This window comes from Canis aureus, chromosome 2 (assembly GCF_053574225.1).
Source record: "Canis aureus isolate CA01 chromosome 2, VMU_Caureus_v.1.0, whole genome shotgun sequence".
In the NCBI taxonomy this organism is placed as follows: Eukaryota; Metazoa; Chordata; class Mammalia; order Carnivora; family Canidae; genus Canis; species Canis aureus.
The window spans coordinates 56,143,385-56,156,130 of NC_135612.1; the positions used below are offsets into that span (position 1 = coordinate 56,143,385).

At 43.3% G+C, this 12,746-nt stretch overlaps 1 protein-coding gene across 5 annotated transcripts in view; it reads left to right on the plus strand.

The window, feature by feature from the left end:
* Window positions 1–12,746, plus strand: part of SH3GL3 (SH3 domain containing GRB2 like 3, endophilin A3) — a 136,184-nt gene that overhangs the window by 103,772 nt on the left and 19,666 nt on the right. For all 5 annotated transcript variants that reach the window (XM_077873969.1, XM_077874000.1, XM_077873989.1 and 2 more), the window contains 2 exons: window positions 5,377–5,480; window positions 6,621–6,730. In XM_077873969.1, the coding sequence (XP_077730095.1) occupies window positions 5,377–5,480; window positions 6,621–6,730 (214 nt within the window). The remainder of the gene's footprint in view (window positions 1–5,376; window positions 5,481–6,620; window positions 6,731–12,746) is intronic.

A 12,746-nucleotide genomic window follows, 5' to 3' on the forward strand; every position in this document is an offset into this window, starting at 1 on the left:
GGGACCTTGGGCATCACTTCAGCAACTGTTCGGGGCTGAGTAGCTTCACTCATCCATGCACGGATGTGAGCCCAGAGATGTTTCAATCACCAGCTTTCCCCAGGGGCGCTGAAGGGCAGGCCTGTGGCTGAGCCCTTCTGACCAGCTGGGCTGGGTTGGGAGGCTTCCCCTAGGAGAGGGCCCCCTTTGCTCACCACAACTGGCTCTGAGGTAGGGGTGCGGGAAATTCAGCAGGTTGGGTGCCAGCCTCCATCACCCATTTCTTGGGAATGGTGTATCACCTGCAGGCCCCTTAACGCACTCCTTCTGTCTTTGCAGAGTTTATTCCTCACACCTTGGCATCACAGAATGTAGGTCTTTGACTTTAGCAGGAGCCAGAGATAGCACATAGATGGTCTCCATTCCAGGCCGGTGAGGCCAGACGCCTGCATTTCTCTCTAGCTCTCTTGGTACATGTCTCCTGCCTGGGGACTCTCCCTCCATCCCCGGGCTCCTGCAACAAATGTTGTTGCCAGACTGTAGATTCCTGGGCTCTTACCATCAGTCTGGAGGAGCATTTTCTCAAATTCATTCCATGGGAGGTAGTAGGTCCCACTAATAACATCTCTATGGTCTAGAGTTTGGCAAACCCTAGCGTAGACAAAGCTAGGTGGGTTTTCTTGATGACGAGACTCTTCGGAGTCTTTATATGATAGTGTGAAAAATCGATCTCTAAGAGATCCCAGAGGCATAGTACACAGGGGAGTTTCTCAAACCTGTTTGACTGGAAAGGTTTTCCACATCATCATCATTATTGCTGTCATTTCAAGGGACTGGTGACGTGTGGCACAAGGTACATTTGGAAGAATGGGGCTTGCAGAAAGAGCACATATCCAGCAAGGACTGAGCGGCCTGCAATCTGATTCTGGTTTCACTTCCACTCAGCTCTTTGCCCCTTGAAAGTCCCCTTGACCTATGAATGTCAGGCGTGACATGAACGACGACATGCAAGAAAGCCTTTAGAAATAGGGAGTGGAGAAAGCAGGTTAAGTGGTTGTTACCTAGGTTACTAATTTAATTGCCTTGCTCAGACTTTCTAAGAAGCTCTGAATAGAGATCTTGCCCCGTTGGAAAAGGCATCTGTTTATGATCAGACTCCTCTAGCTTCTCTGAGGAATCCAAAAAGAACGGAAGTCTTTGATATGACAGAGCAAGGAATCGTTTGGATGGTCCACGATTCAAATCAAAGATGCCATCCATTGGAAGTATGCCATTTTCAGTTGTGAGAGGGACTGGCTTGTCATGTTCCAGAAGATGTGCATTTCCTCATTCTTTCATGGCAAGCACACTGCAGATGCCAGGGATCTGGGTACAGGGCATTACCTACTCACATCCCTGTTCTCTCTCCTCATGTCTGTAGAGGGGCACCCTCTGCCCGCTTACCTGGATGCTAGCTAGTCCTTTGGTAACTGATTGCTGGAGGGTCTGAGGAGGAGAGTCACAGCCCGGCTCCTACCTGGCCACCTGTTTCCGTAACCTTCTGCAGAGAGCTGACCTTAGTACAATATGCATTCCTTCAGGCCATCCTACCTTTGGGTACAGCCCAAATCCTTTGCACTTGGTCTACAGGCCACCCCAGTGGCTAAGATCCAATTCTTAGGGACATAGCCCCAGGGACCTCTTGTATTCATAGCCCACAGAAATATGGGGACATCTATGCTCTGCCTCCATCCCCAGGGCTCAGTACCCCCAACAGCCTCATGCTTATAATCAGCCATGGTTTGCAGCTACCGAGAAGGTTTTGAAGTAGAGTACACCCACAGTGTGACACCCCAGATGTACACTGAGTCTTGCCTCTGGGAAGAGAGCGAGGAACCACCGTGTGGGGTGGAGTCAGCTGTGAAGCCCCTGGGCCCAGCCACGGTGGCACATTCCCATTGTGTTGGGTTTCTGTGAGTCTCAAGGCAACAGCTCCCATCTCCCATAAGCAGGGGACCCTTATCAGCTCTAGTTCCATTGGTAGATTTTGCTTCTTTTGAGAGTAGATGAAAGCAGCTCAGAGATAGTTTCCTCTTCCTGTTGTAACATTACCACAAATGGGTGCCTTCAAACCACACAGATTTACGGTCTTACAGACTGGAGGTCAGGAGTCCTGAAAGCCCGGTGTTGGCAGGGCTGTGCTCCTGGAGGACATAAGAGGAGAAGCCAGTTCTCTGCCTTTTCCACCTTCCAGAGGCACCTGCATCCCAAGAGCATCGCCGCCTCACCCTTCAAAACCTGCAGTGAGGCATCTCCACACTCTTATTCTGCTTCCCCTGATGCACCTCCTTCTTTGACTCTGACCCTCCTGCCTTCCTCTTCTAGGACCCAGTGATAACACTGGGCCACCCAGATAATCCAGGTCATTCTCTAGTTTAAGACCCATAACTCAATCACACTTGCAGAGTCCCTTTTGCCAGGAAAGGTAACATAGTTACAGATTTGGGGAGATGGGCTGGGGTGTCTTTGGGGTCATTTTTCTATTTATTTTTTTAAATTTTTTTTATTTATTCATGAGACACACACACACACACACACACACACACACACACACTGAGGCAGAGAGAGAGAGAGAGAGAGAGAGGCAGAGACAGAGGCAAAGGGAGAAGCAGGCTCCATGCAGGGAGCCCGACATGGGACTTGATCCCGGATCCCCAGGATCAGGCTGAAGGCTGAAGGCTGCACCAAACTGCTGAGCCACCCAGGCTGCCCCACTTTTCTATTCACCACAAGCTCCTTCGGGTTCTGTGAACCCCATCCCCCTGCCCGGGGTAGCTTCCTAGTCCTCACCTGGCCATTTGCCAGCACCGTGGCCTGTATCTGGCCTCTCCCTCTTCCTCCTCTAGCTTACAGGGAAGTCTGTGTTATGGCACCTGGCCAGGTGTGACTCCATTGTGAGAGCTAGTGCACTCAGCACTGAGATGGGAGCCAGTTCCCTGGTAGGCTTCCTCTGTGCATATGGTGTGAACCCTTCCATGGTGCGCGGTCACACTTCACTCTCAAGGTGGCACCAGCAAAGGGACAGTGCAGATCCCAGCCAGCAGCAGAACTAAACTTTCCTTCTCATCCCAGGTGATCTTTCCCAAGTTAACAGGTGGATTTGCCAGATTGAGCGGTGCGGCCAGTGAAAGAAATGCTTTACCTTCTGGACAGGTACTCGCAGGGCCTGGCTTTACCACTACCTTGGTTCTGCCTATCCAGTTGACTTCTTCTTCCTCTTTTTTTTAAGATTTTATTTATTTATTCATGAGAGACACACAGAGAGAGGCAGAGACATAGGCAGAGGGAGAAGCAGGCTCCCAGTAGGATCATGACCTGAGCCAAAGGCATCTACTCAACCACTGAGCCACCCAGGCATCCCAGGTGCTGACTTCTAACTGTGGTTTGGGAAGTAGAGGCCACCTGCATGCACCTTGCTGCTTATGGCTGGAGGATGGCTGGAAGCCTCCGGCATCTGGCACAGAGAGGCATATAATCCCCCTGTGGCACCGTGTGGCTTCACCGTCAGCAAGATCCTTTGCTGTGTGGTACTGCCTCCTTGGTAGTTGCATTGAGCACCTACTGTGTGCATGCTGTTCTTCCTCAAGTTTTAAGGGGCCTTGGGATTCATTTCCTTACCAAAGTCAGCCATCAAATGAATAGTTACAAATGCATCTCTAGGTTACATGACTGTTTTACCAACCAGAGAGGAGGGCTGGTGATCTTTCCCTCTACCCCTCCCTATCATCCCTCCATATGTTTCAAGAAATATTCATTTTTTCACTGCTCCTTTGAAAAGAGAAAAGTCAGACATATTTCAAAGTGGGTATTAAAATAGTAATTAACTTTACCAGAGACAGAGAGGTATGGCACAGATTTGACCCAGCTCGCAGCCCTCCCACCGTTAGGGGGGACATTTCCTACTGCGGTAGATTCTACTGTGGTCGAGTTAGGTCGTGGCACTGGACTTGTTTAAAAGAAAAAGCCAAGGAGGTGAAACTTAAGAAATCCTTGGAATTGTGTAGGGGCCAGGCTGTCTTTGTTTTGTTTACTGGGTTTTGGGAAATTTAAGGCTCAGCTTGTTGCTTTTCCAGCCACAAGTGTGGCAAAGCAAATGTAACACACCAGGATCTCCTCGTTCAGATGCTGATCACAGTGGGGCACATGTGGAATGCTGTGCATATCTTAAGTGCCCGCTGAACCCGTTTTTAAAGTGGTGTGCGTGCACAAGGAAAATGAACTATAGAGGTAGCCAGAGCATGGTCTTTAACAACAAATGGAAACGGCTTGGATCTTTGAAGGTGAACGAATCCATGGTTGGTTTTACAGGATGAACGTATATGGGTGAATAAGCAGGACATACTTTGCCCTAAAACCCCTTTAGCACATGGAAATGATGCACAGGCTTTGGGGAAGCTTTGGAAGAGGGGGATCTGTTTTGCTTTGTCTCCTTCTCTGGATCTGGAGGTCAAAGGACTCTTGCTGGGGGCCTTTATTACCTCAACCCAGAGGTCCTGCCCCTGGGACTTGCTGACATCAGTGTCTTGAATTCCTCTTTTCTGGAGCAGCTGCTCAGACCCATGGGGGATGGAGGGAATCCCTCAGGCCCTACAGGGGACGTCTGTGCCTCAATCTGTGCATCCCTTGGTCTTCCAGGCTTTCTTTTTTTCTTTTCTTTTTTTTTTTTTTTTTTGGTCTTCCAGGCTTTCTTATGTGACGGAGCTTTTTTACTTTGATTTTTTCCATCCACTATGATTCGGTCACTAATTTCATGAAAGTGTGGATTCAGGGGAACAAGAGATGCCAGAGGCTATGGAGTCCATTCCTTTCAGCTGTATGTTTTGGGGCTATGATTTTGTATGGAGGGCAAGAAAACATACAGGCGGCTGGCAGGTCCTTGCCCCGGTGCACACCCTGCCTCTGGTTTCCTTTCTTACGTGAGAACAGTTTCATTTACTTAGTTTCCTGATTTAACTTAGCTAGAAAATGCCCGGAGAGATATTTCACTGAGGAAGCAGTTCATTTAGTGAATGTTGGCTTCTCGTGTAATTGGAAAAGCTTTATCTCTCTGTTTTCAGATCCATGAACTTTATAGCATAAAAAAAAAAAAAATCTCCTGAGAGTATCATCTACTTGGAAAAACAAGCTTTTGTTGAGTTGAATCACATTTTAATCACAAGTCAATGTGAACATGGTTTTCCAGAATATACAGCTTTCTGCCACCACCTGTGTGATGATTATGCAGCAGAAGGAAACAAGATGGACCAGAGCCGAGGAAGATGTGGGGCTCCCCTGCAAAGCCGGGTCTTTGTCGCTGGCCCCCCGCCCCCTCTCTGAACATTATGTGGGCCTTGGGATAATTTTCTACTTTTGCTGCAGGTAGAACAAGTCAGCCAGTTGGCCGTGTTTATAGAGGCAGCTTTAGACTATCACAAACAGTCCACAGAGATTCTGCAGGAGCTCCAGAGCAAGCTGCAGATGCGGTAAGAGCCTTCATGTTCCTCACAAGCCCAGGGCTGCACAGTTAAACTCCATCAAAACCAATCTCTCCGTCCGTCTGTCCTTCCATCTGCCCTTACCCACTGCCCCATTTGTTTTGAATTTTCTTAGCTGGCTTTCCTGGTTGGGTGTGGGGTAGCACTGAAGATAATAAATATGTGGCTCTGGCCAATGGGACAGAACTGGGAAAAGCAATCTGGTAGCTTTTTTCCTTTTTTGTTTTACGAAAGCCTTTTTTCCATGACCTGTGTGCGGGCAACCAGACAGAGCTGCTGACCCGACAGAGCTGTCCTGGCTTTGTTGTTGATTTGAGAGCTTGAGCTTGGGGTGGTGATGCACACACCCCCTTGCCAACATGTAGGGATGTGGAGAAGGGTGAGGTGATAATCGGGAAGTATGTTAATATCTGGAAGAAAGATGTGTTTTCATTTCACCAGTACAGATATCAGGCCAAGTTCATAACACTGACTCAGAGAGGTATTGAAAGAGTCAAAAATACCTTCTGAATGATCAAGAAAGATTGCTGTTTCTCTTAGGCTTTCATGGCTTTCTACATTTCTCTGAAAACTAGTAGTATCACATGGAGTATGCACAGTAACCCTGTTAATTAATATAATGGGTTAAAAAAAAAACCTACCCCATTCTTGACCAGGTTTGGTAACAGAATATTGTTTTACATGGGATTACAATATATTCAGAGGGATGCTTACTTAAATCAATGGCAAAATTATAGAGGGAAGACAAAAGGTGTGGCCAGTCTCTGCAGCATCCATGTAGGCGGGGCATGCATGCCGTGCTCGCAGGACCATATTTGTGTCATTCTGTCTCTACATGAGCAGAAGAGGAGAGAAGGAAGCTAGCATCGCTGAGTGCCCAGGGCGGGCTGGCACCTGATGGATGCCTCAGAGACCGTGAGAGACACACTTTCAAATATATACTTGAAAAACAAGGGATATCCCATCTATCACTTTAAGCTACTCACGAATCAATGCATACGTATTACCCCCTTCACGACCACCACCCATCCCACACGTTTGGAGGCTCCCCAAGGCAGAGCAAACGTACATTTGGAGGCGTGGCTTTCTTTATCAGATGTCTGACTGATCTTAAAATGCGTGTTTCAGAATATCAGCTGCATCCAGTGTTCCCAAACGAGAGTATAAGCCACGGCCCATAAAAAGGAGTCCTAGTGAGCTCAATGGGGTGTCCACCACCGCATCAGCCAAGACCACAGGTAAGAGGACCGTTCTCTGCTGCTAAGTGTGCTCTGTGGAGAGGCACTGCTGCAAGCATTTGCTTGTTGCTGCATTTGGTGTGAGACCCTGAATTTTTTTCTTTGATTGTTTGGTGAATCTCCCTCCTTTCCTCTAAAGCCACTTCTCCTGCTTCCTGGTTTTGGATACTTATATCCAAGTTTCAAAAACCAGCACCAGGACAAATTGCATCATTCACTGGCTTCTGATGTGTTAAAACCTTGGGCAGGGCACCAGAGCGCTACATTGTCCTCTGTATTTACATGTTTGACTCTTTCAAAATATTTCACTAATTTTTAAAAAATTTGAAGGAGCATTTATTGAACACCTGCTGGATGCGAGGCACTGTTCAGAGTGCTGCATCATTATCTTTTCATTAGACAAATGACACAACTATGTTCTCGGATGAAATGATCCGATGGAGAAAAATGACATTCAAGTGGTATAAGTCGTGCTGTAGTTTCTCATGGTCACTCGCTCCATCCCTGTCTCTTCCCTGGATGTAGCCACTGTTAACAATTTGGTATGAACACTGTCCTATCTACTTATGTGTGGGCACACACACACACATGCACACACACTATACACACATGGTTTTAGATTATTTTCTGTTTTTCAAATATAAGATCATACCAGGTATCTTGTTCTGCAGCTTGCTTTCTCTTGGAGTTATTTCCGTGTCATGCGTATAGATCTGTCTCTATGCTATTTTATAATGGCTTCATGGTTTTCCTTTATATATACCATTTCCCTATTATGGACACTCAAGTTATTCCCAGTTATTTGCTAAAAGCAATATGCTGTATCTGCCTCCATGAGCTGATAGGCAAGTCTTCCTTGAAATTGCTAACTTAGAGTGAATGCAAATTTTAAATGATAGTAGCTTTGCCAAATGCCCTTACAAAATGGGTATACTACTATTGATGTAGTAATGCCTGTTCCCCCTACCTGTGTCATTCGACTTCCATTTTTGCCAAGTATTCATGGGTAAAAAATAGGATTCAATTTTGATTTGCCTTTTTGTGGGAACTAGTGAAGTTGAGCTTTTCTTCCCCCTTTATTTTAGTTTGCCATTTACATTTTCTTAGGTCTGAATTGTCAGTTCATGTGATTTATTCATTTTTCCTTTAGGTTGTTTATTGATTCATAAGCATCCTTTACACATAGGGATATTAATAGGTTTTTTCTCCAGTTTATTGTTGCCTTTTTAAAAAAATGATTTATTTATTTAAGTGATCTCTACACCCAGTGTGGGGCTTGAACTCACGACCCCAAGATCAAGAGTCAGATGTTTTTCAGACTGAGCCAGCAGCCTCTATTGTTGCGATTTTAGAGTTCTTTTTTTTTAAGATTTTTATTTATTCATGAGAGACAGAGAGAGAGGGGGAGAGAGAGAGAGAGAGAGAGAGAGAGAGAGGCAGAGACCCAGGCAGAGGGAGAAGCAGGCTCCATGCAGGGAACCTGATGTGGGACTTGATCCCGGGACTCCAGGATAACACCCTGGACCAAAGGCAGGTGCTAAACTGCTGAGCCAGCCAGGGATCCCCCTAGAGTTCTTCATATATTCTAAATACAGTCCTTTGATGAATATGTGATTTGCAAATATTTTCTTCCTCTTCTTTGTAGCTTCTTTTTATTCTGCTAACAGGGATTTTGACAGATCAAAAGTTTTTAATGTGGTGAAGTCGTTTCTCATTTTTCCTTTTAAAATCATGCTTTTTGGTGTGAGGTCTGAACTCTCTCCGACTAGCCTGAGATCCTGTACTTTTTCCCTGGACTTGTACATGTTTACATTTCAGTCCACAATCCCCTCTGAATTAATTTTTGTGTGAGAGACTGAAGTTGAAGTTCACTTATTTGCCCATGGATTTCAGACTCCCCCTCCAGAACACACCTGTCCATGGGAGCTACATGGTCTGGATTTTCTTCCAACACTATTGACATCCTTTAAGGTTTTTTTTTTTTAATTAACAAAAATGAGGGGATTATTATGTATATGTATATAGTTCTAGAAAGAAAATGATGTTACCAGGACTTTAATGAAAAGTAGCTGTCTCACTTTCTACCCTCTCCTCATCTTCATTTCCTGCTCTCAGAGGAACCCACTTTCAGCTCTTTGTTTGGTATTTAGCTCCATTGTTCTAAATAATATGCTTATATTGCTAGTTGTGTTTTTTGGTTTGGGGTAATATCTGTGGTTTCCTGATATGGCAGATGAAGACTGGGCTCCCTGTCCTCAGCTTTCCATACGCTTCTCCTCCCCAACCCCTCCTGCCTCCTTCCAAGTTACTCATAATCACTCTCTTCATCGTGGACCATCACTTTGACCATGAACTCCCAACACCACGCTGTTATGTTAAATGTTGTTGCTTCTGCTTCTTGGCGAAGACATGGGCAGCCCCATGACTTATCTGGCTTACTCTTGGGTAATGTAAGTCCTCGGCTCACTTGAGCGTATGGATGCAGGCAGCCCTCAGATCACAGCCTCATGTAATAGTCAAAGCACAATCCTGATTTGAAGCTGGGCTTCCCCTCCTCAAGCTGTGGCCTGTTGTAGTGCAAAGATTGGCATCAGCAAAGGTATTGTAATTGGCTTCTCCTCTTTCTCCATCTACCACTTCTGTTCCTAAAGCTCCAAGGAACATATTTCAAGCTCTCTTATGGGTGTTTTTAAAAGTCTACATGACTTGATGTGAAATAGGAAGAATGTAACACATCCCCTTCCTTCAGGCTCTTTAGAAATTTCTCTAAACACCCTTTCTGATCTTCATCTCCTGACCCATTTATAGCATAGATCAGGTTGGAATTAAGAATCCTGAAAAAATTGGTTTGTATATTTGCAAGTTCTACATGGCAATCTTCTGCATGTCTTTTTTTTTTAATAGTTCTGAAACCTTAGCCATAATTTCCATTTTTTATATCCCATAACAATTATTTACAGTGTTAGGAGCATAAAAATAATATTCATGGCTGTATCACCCAGTGTACTATCATTACACTTCCATTGTCATTCAACTTTTTGTTGTCCTGGTTAGTCTAGCTTCATCATAAGTCTTGAAATAGGGTGGTGTTTGTCCTCTAACATTGGTCTTTTCCAAAACTCTTTGGGCTGTTCTAGTAGCTTTTCTATGTGAATTTTAGGATCAGCTTTTCATTTTCTACAAAACAAATTATGCTCAGATTTTGATTTGGTTGAGGTTGAATCTATACATCAACTTAGTGAGGATTTACAGCCTAACAAAATGGACTTTTCCAGTCTTGAACATAGTCTACTTTACTTTTCACTTCAGTTTTCTGAATTCTTCTCTGCTGTGTTTTGCTGTTGTCAGAAGATAGGTCTTACACATTTTTAAATGAGTCTCTCAATACTTCCTATTTCTCATATGATTTTAAACATAATTTTTATAAAATTTCAGTGACCAGTTTTTTATTGCTAATGTATAGATATATAGTTGATTTTGTGTATTGGTCTTGTTCCTGCCATGTTGCTAAATTCACTTATTAGTTTCTGCAGCTTTTCAGTAGATCCTGTAGTGTTTCTATATAGATGATCATGCCATCTACAAATAAAGATTTACTGGATGTCAGGATGCCTTTTATTTGTTTTTCTTGCCTTTTTGCACCTGATAGAACCTCCAGTATAATGTTGAATAGAAGAGTTGGTATGGACATGCTTGCCTTGTTCTTGATGTGAGAGGGGTAGCATTCAGTATCTCATAATTAAGTATGATGTTAGCTGTAGGTTTTCCATAGATGTCTTCTATCAGATTGAATTCCCTTCCAGTCATAGTTTGCTGAGAGTTTTTTTAAGATTTTATTTATTTATTAATAAGAGAGAAAGAGAGAGAGAGAGAGAGAGAGAGAGAGAGAGGCCGAGACACAGGCAGAGGGAGAAGGAGGCTCCCTGCAAGGAGATGGATGTGAGACTTGATCCCGGATTCCAGGATCACGCCCTGAGCTGAAGGTGGACGCTCAACCACTGAGCCACCCAGGCATCCCTTGCTGAGAGTTTTTATCAGGAATGAATTTTTTTGGCATCTGTGGAGATAATATGTTTTTTGTTTTAGGTTGTTAACATGGTGAGTTATGTTAAATTAGTTAAAGCAATCTTATATTCATGGGATAAACCCTTTGTGAGAAAGTTTAAAAAAGACAAACAATTTTAGAATAGTTCTAGAGTTACAGAAAAGTAGCAGAGATAATACACAGCATTCCTATATACCCAAAACTGTTCCCTTATTATTTTTTCCATTATTATTAACATCTTGTGAGCTTGTGACATTCAGTGAACCTATATTGGTACATTATTATTTTTTTTGAAATTTTTTTTGAATTTTTATTTATTTATGATAGTCACAGAGAGAGAGAGAGAGGCAGAGACACAGGCAGAGGGAGAAGCAGGCTCCATGCACCGGGAGCCCGATGTGGGATTCGATCCTGGGTCTCCGGGATCGTGCCCTGGGCCAAAGGCAGGCGCCAAACCGCTGCGCCACCCAGGGTTCCCGGTACATTATTATTAACTAAAGTCTGTACTTCAGACTTCCTTAGTTTTTACCTAATGTCCTTTTTCTGTTCCAACAGCCCATCTAAGACACTATTACATTTAGTCCTGATGTTTGCTTAGACTCCTCTTGGCTGTGACAGTATCTCAGACTTTCTTTGTTTTTAATGAGCTTGGCAGCTTCAGGAGTAGTGTTCAGGTATTTTCTAGAATATTCCTCAGGTGAGATTTGTTTGATCTTTTTTTCATGATGATACTGGGGATATGGAATTGAAAGACCACAGAAGCCACGTGCCACTCTCAGGGTATCAACATGAATTATTACTATTGATGTTAATTCTAACTGATGCTATTGCTGACCACCTGGCTGAGGTAGCATTTGTCAGCTTTCTCTGTAAAGTTACTCTTTAAATGGTTCCCTGTGCAAAGGTTTTTAACTACAAATTAAATTTCCTTATAGATATGAGGCTATTGAGGCTGTTTCTTCTTGGATGAGCTTTGGTAGTTTGTGTCTTTCATGGTATTTATCCATTTCATAAGTTGCCAGATTTATTGGCATAAAGTTTTCCATATATTCCCTTATTTTCCTTGTAAGATATATATATATATATATATATATATATATATATATATATATATATAGAGAGAGAGAGAGAGAGAGAGAGAGAGAGAGAAAGACTTTGTAGTGATGCCACTGCTTTCTTTTCTGATAGAAAATTTGTGTCTTCTCTTTGCCCATAGATGCATCAATCTTATGGCTCTTCTCAAAGAACCAGTTTTCTATTTCAGTGGTTCTCTATTGCTTACTGTTTTTTAATTCATTGAGTTAGATTTTGATCTATATTATTTCGTTTATCCTTTGGATTTCGTTTGCTATTCTTTGTCTAATTTCTTAAGGAAGAAACTGAAGTCACTGAGTCTTTTCTTCTATCTTAATCTGTGTGTGTAGTGTTGATTTTTCCCTCAAAGTACTGCTTTAGCAGCACCCCATTGGTCTCGGTATGTTGTCTTAATTTTTATCTTTTTCAAAATACTTTCTAGGTTCATGTTTGATATTGTCTTTAACCCATGGTTTATTTTGAGGTATGTTTCCATATATTTGGGGCATTTTCCATATCTTTCTGTTTTAGATTTCTAATTGATTATATTTTGCTTGGGCAACATACTCTGTATGACTTGTACCCTTCAAAATTTTTTTGAAACTTCCTTTTTATGGCCCAGAATATGATCCGTCTTAGTAAATGTTCTTCACTTGAAATGCACGTGAATTCTATTCTTGTTGGATGGAGGGTTATACAAATGCCAATTGGGTCAAATTGTTTGATAACGTAGTTCAAGTCACCTGTATCCTTGCGGATATTTTGTTTCTTCTTTTGTGTTAACTTTCAGGCAAAGGGTATTGAAATCTGACTGTAATTATGGAGTTGTCTCTTCCTCCTAGCTATTCTATCAGAATTATGGGAAGATTGGTTATATTCTCCTCTCTTCCCTTTGTT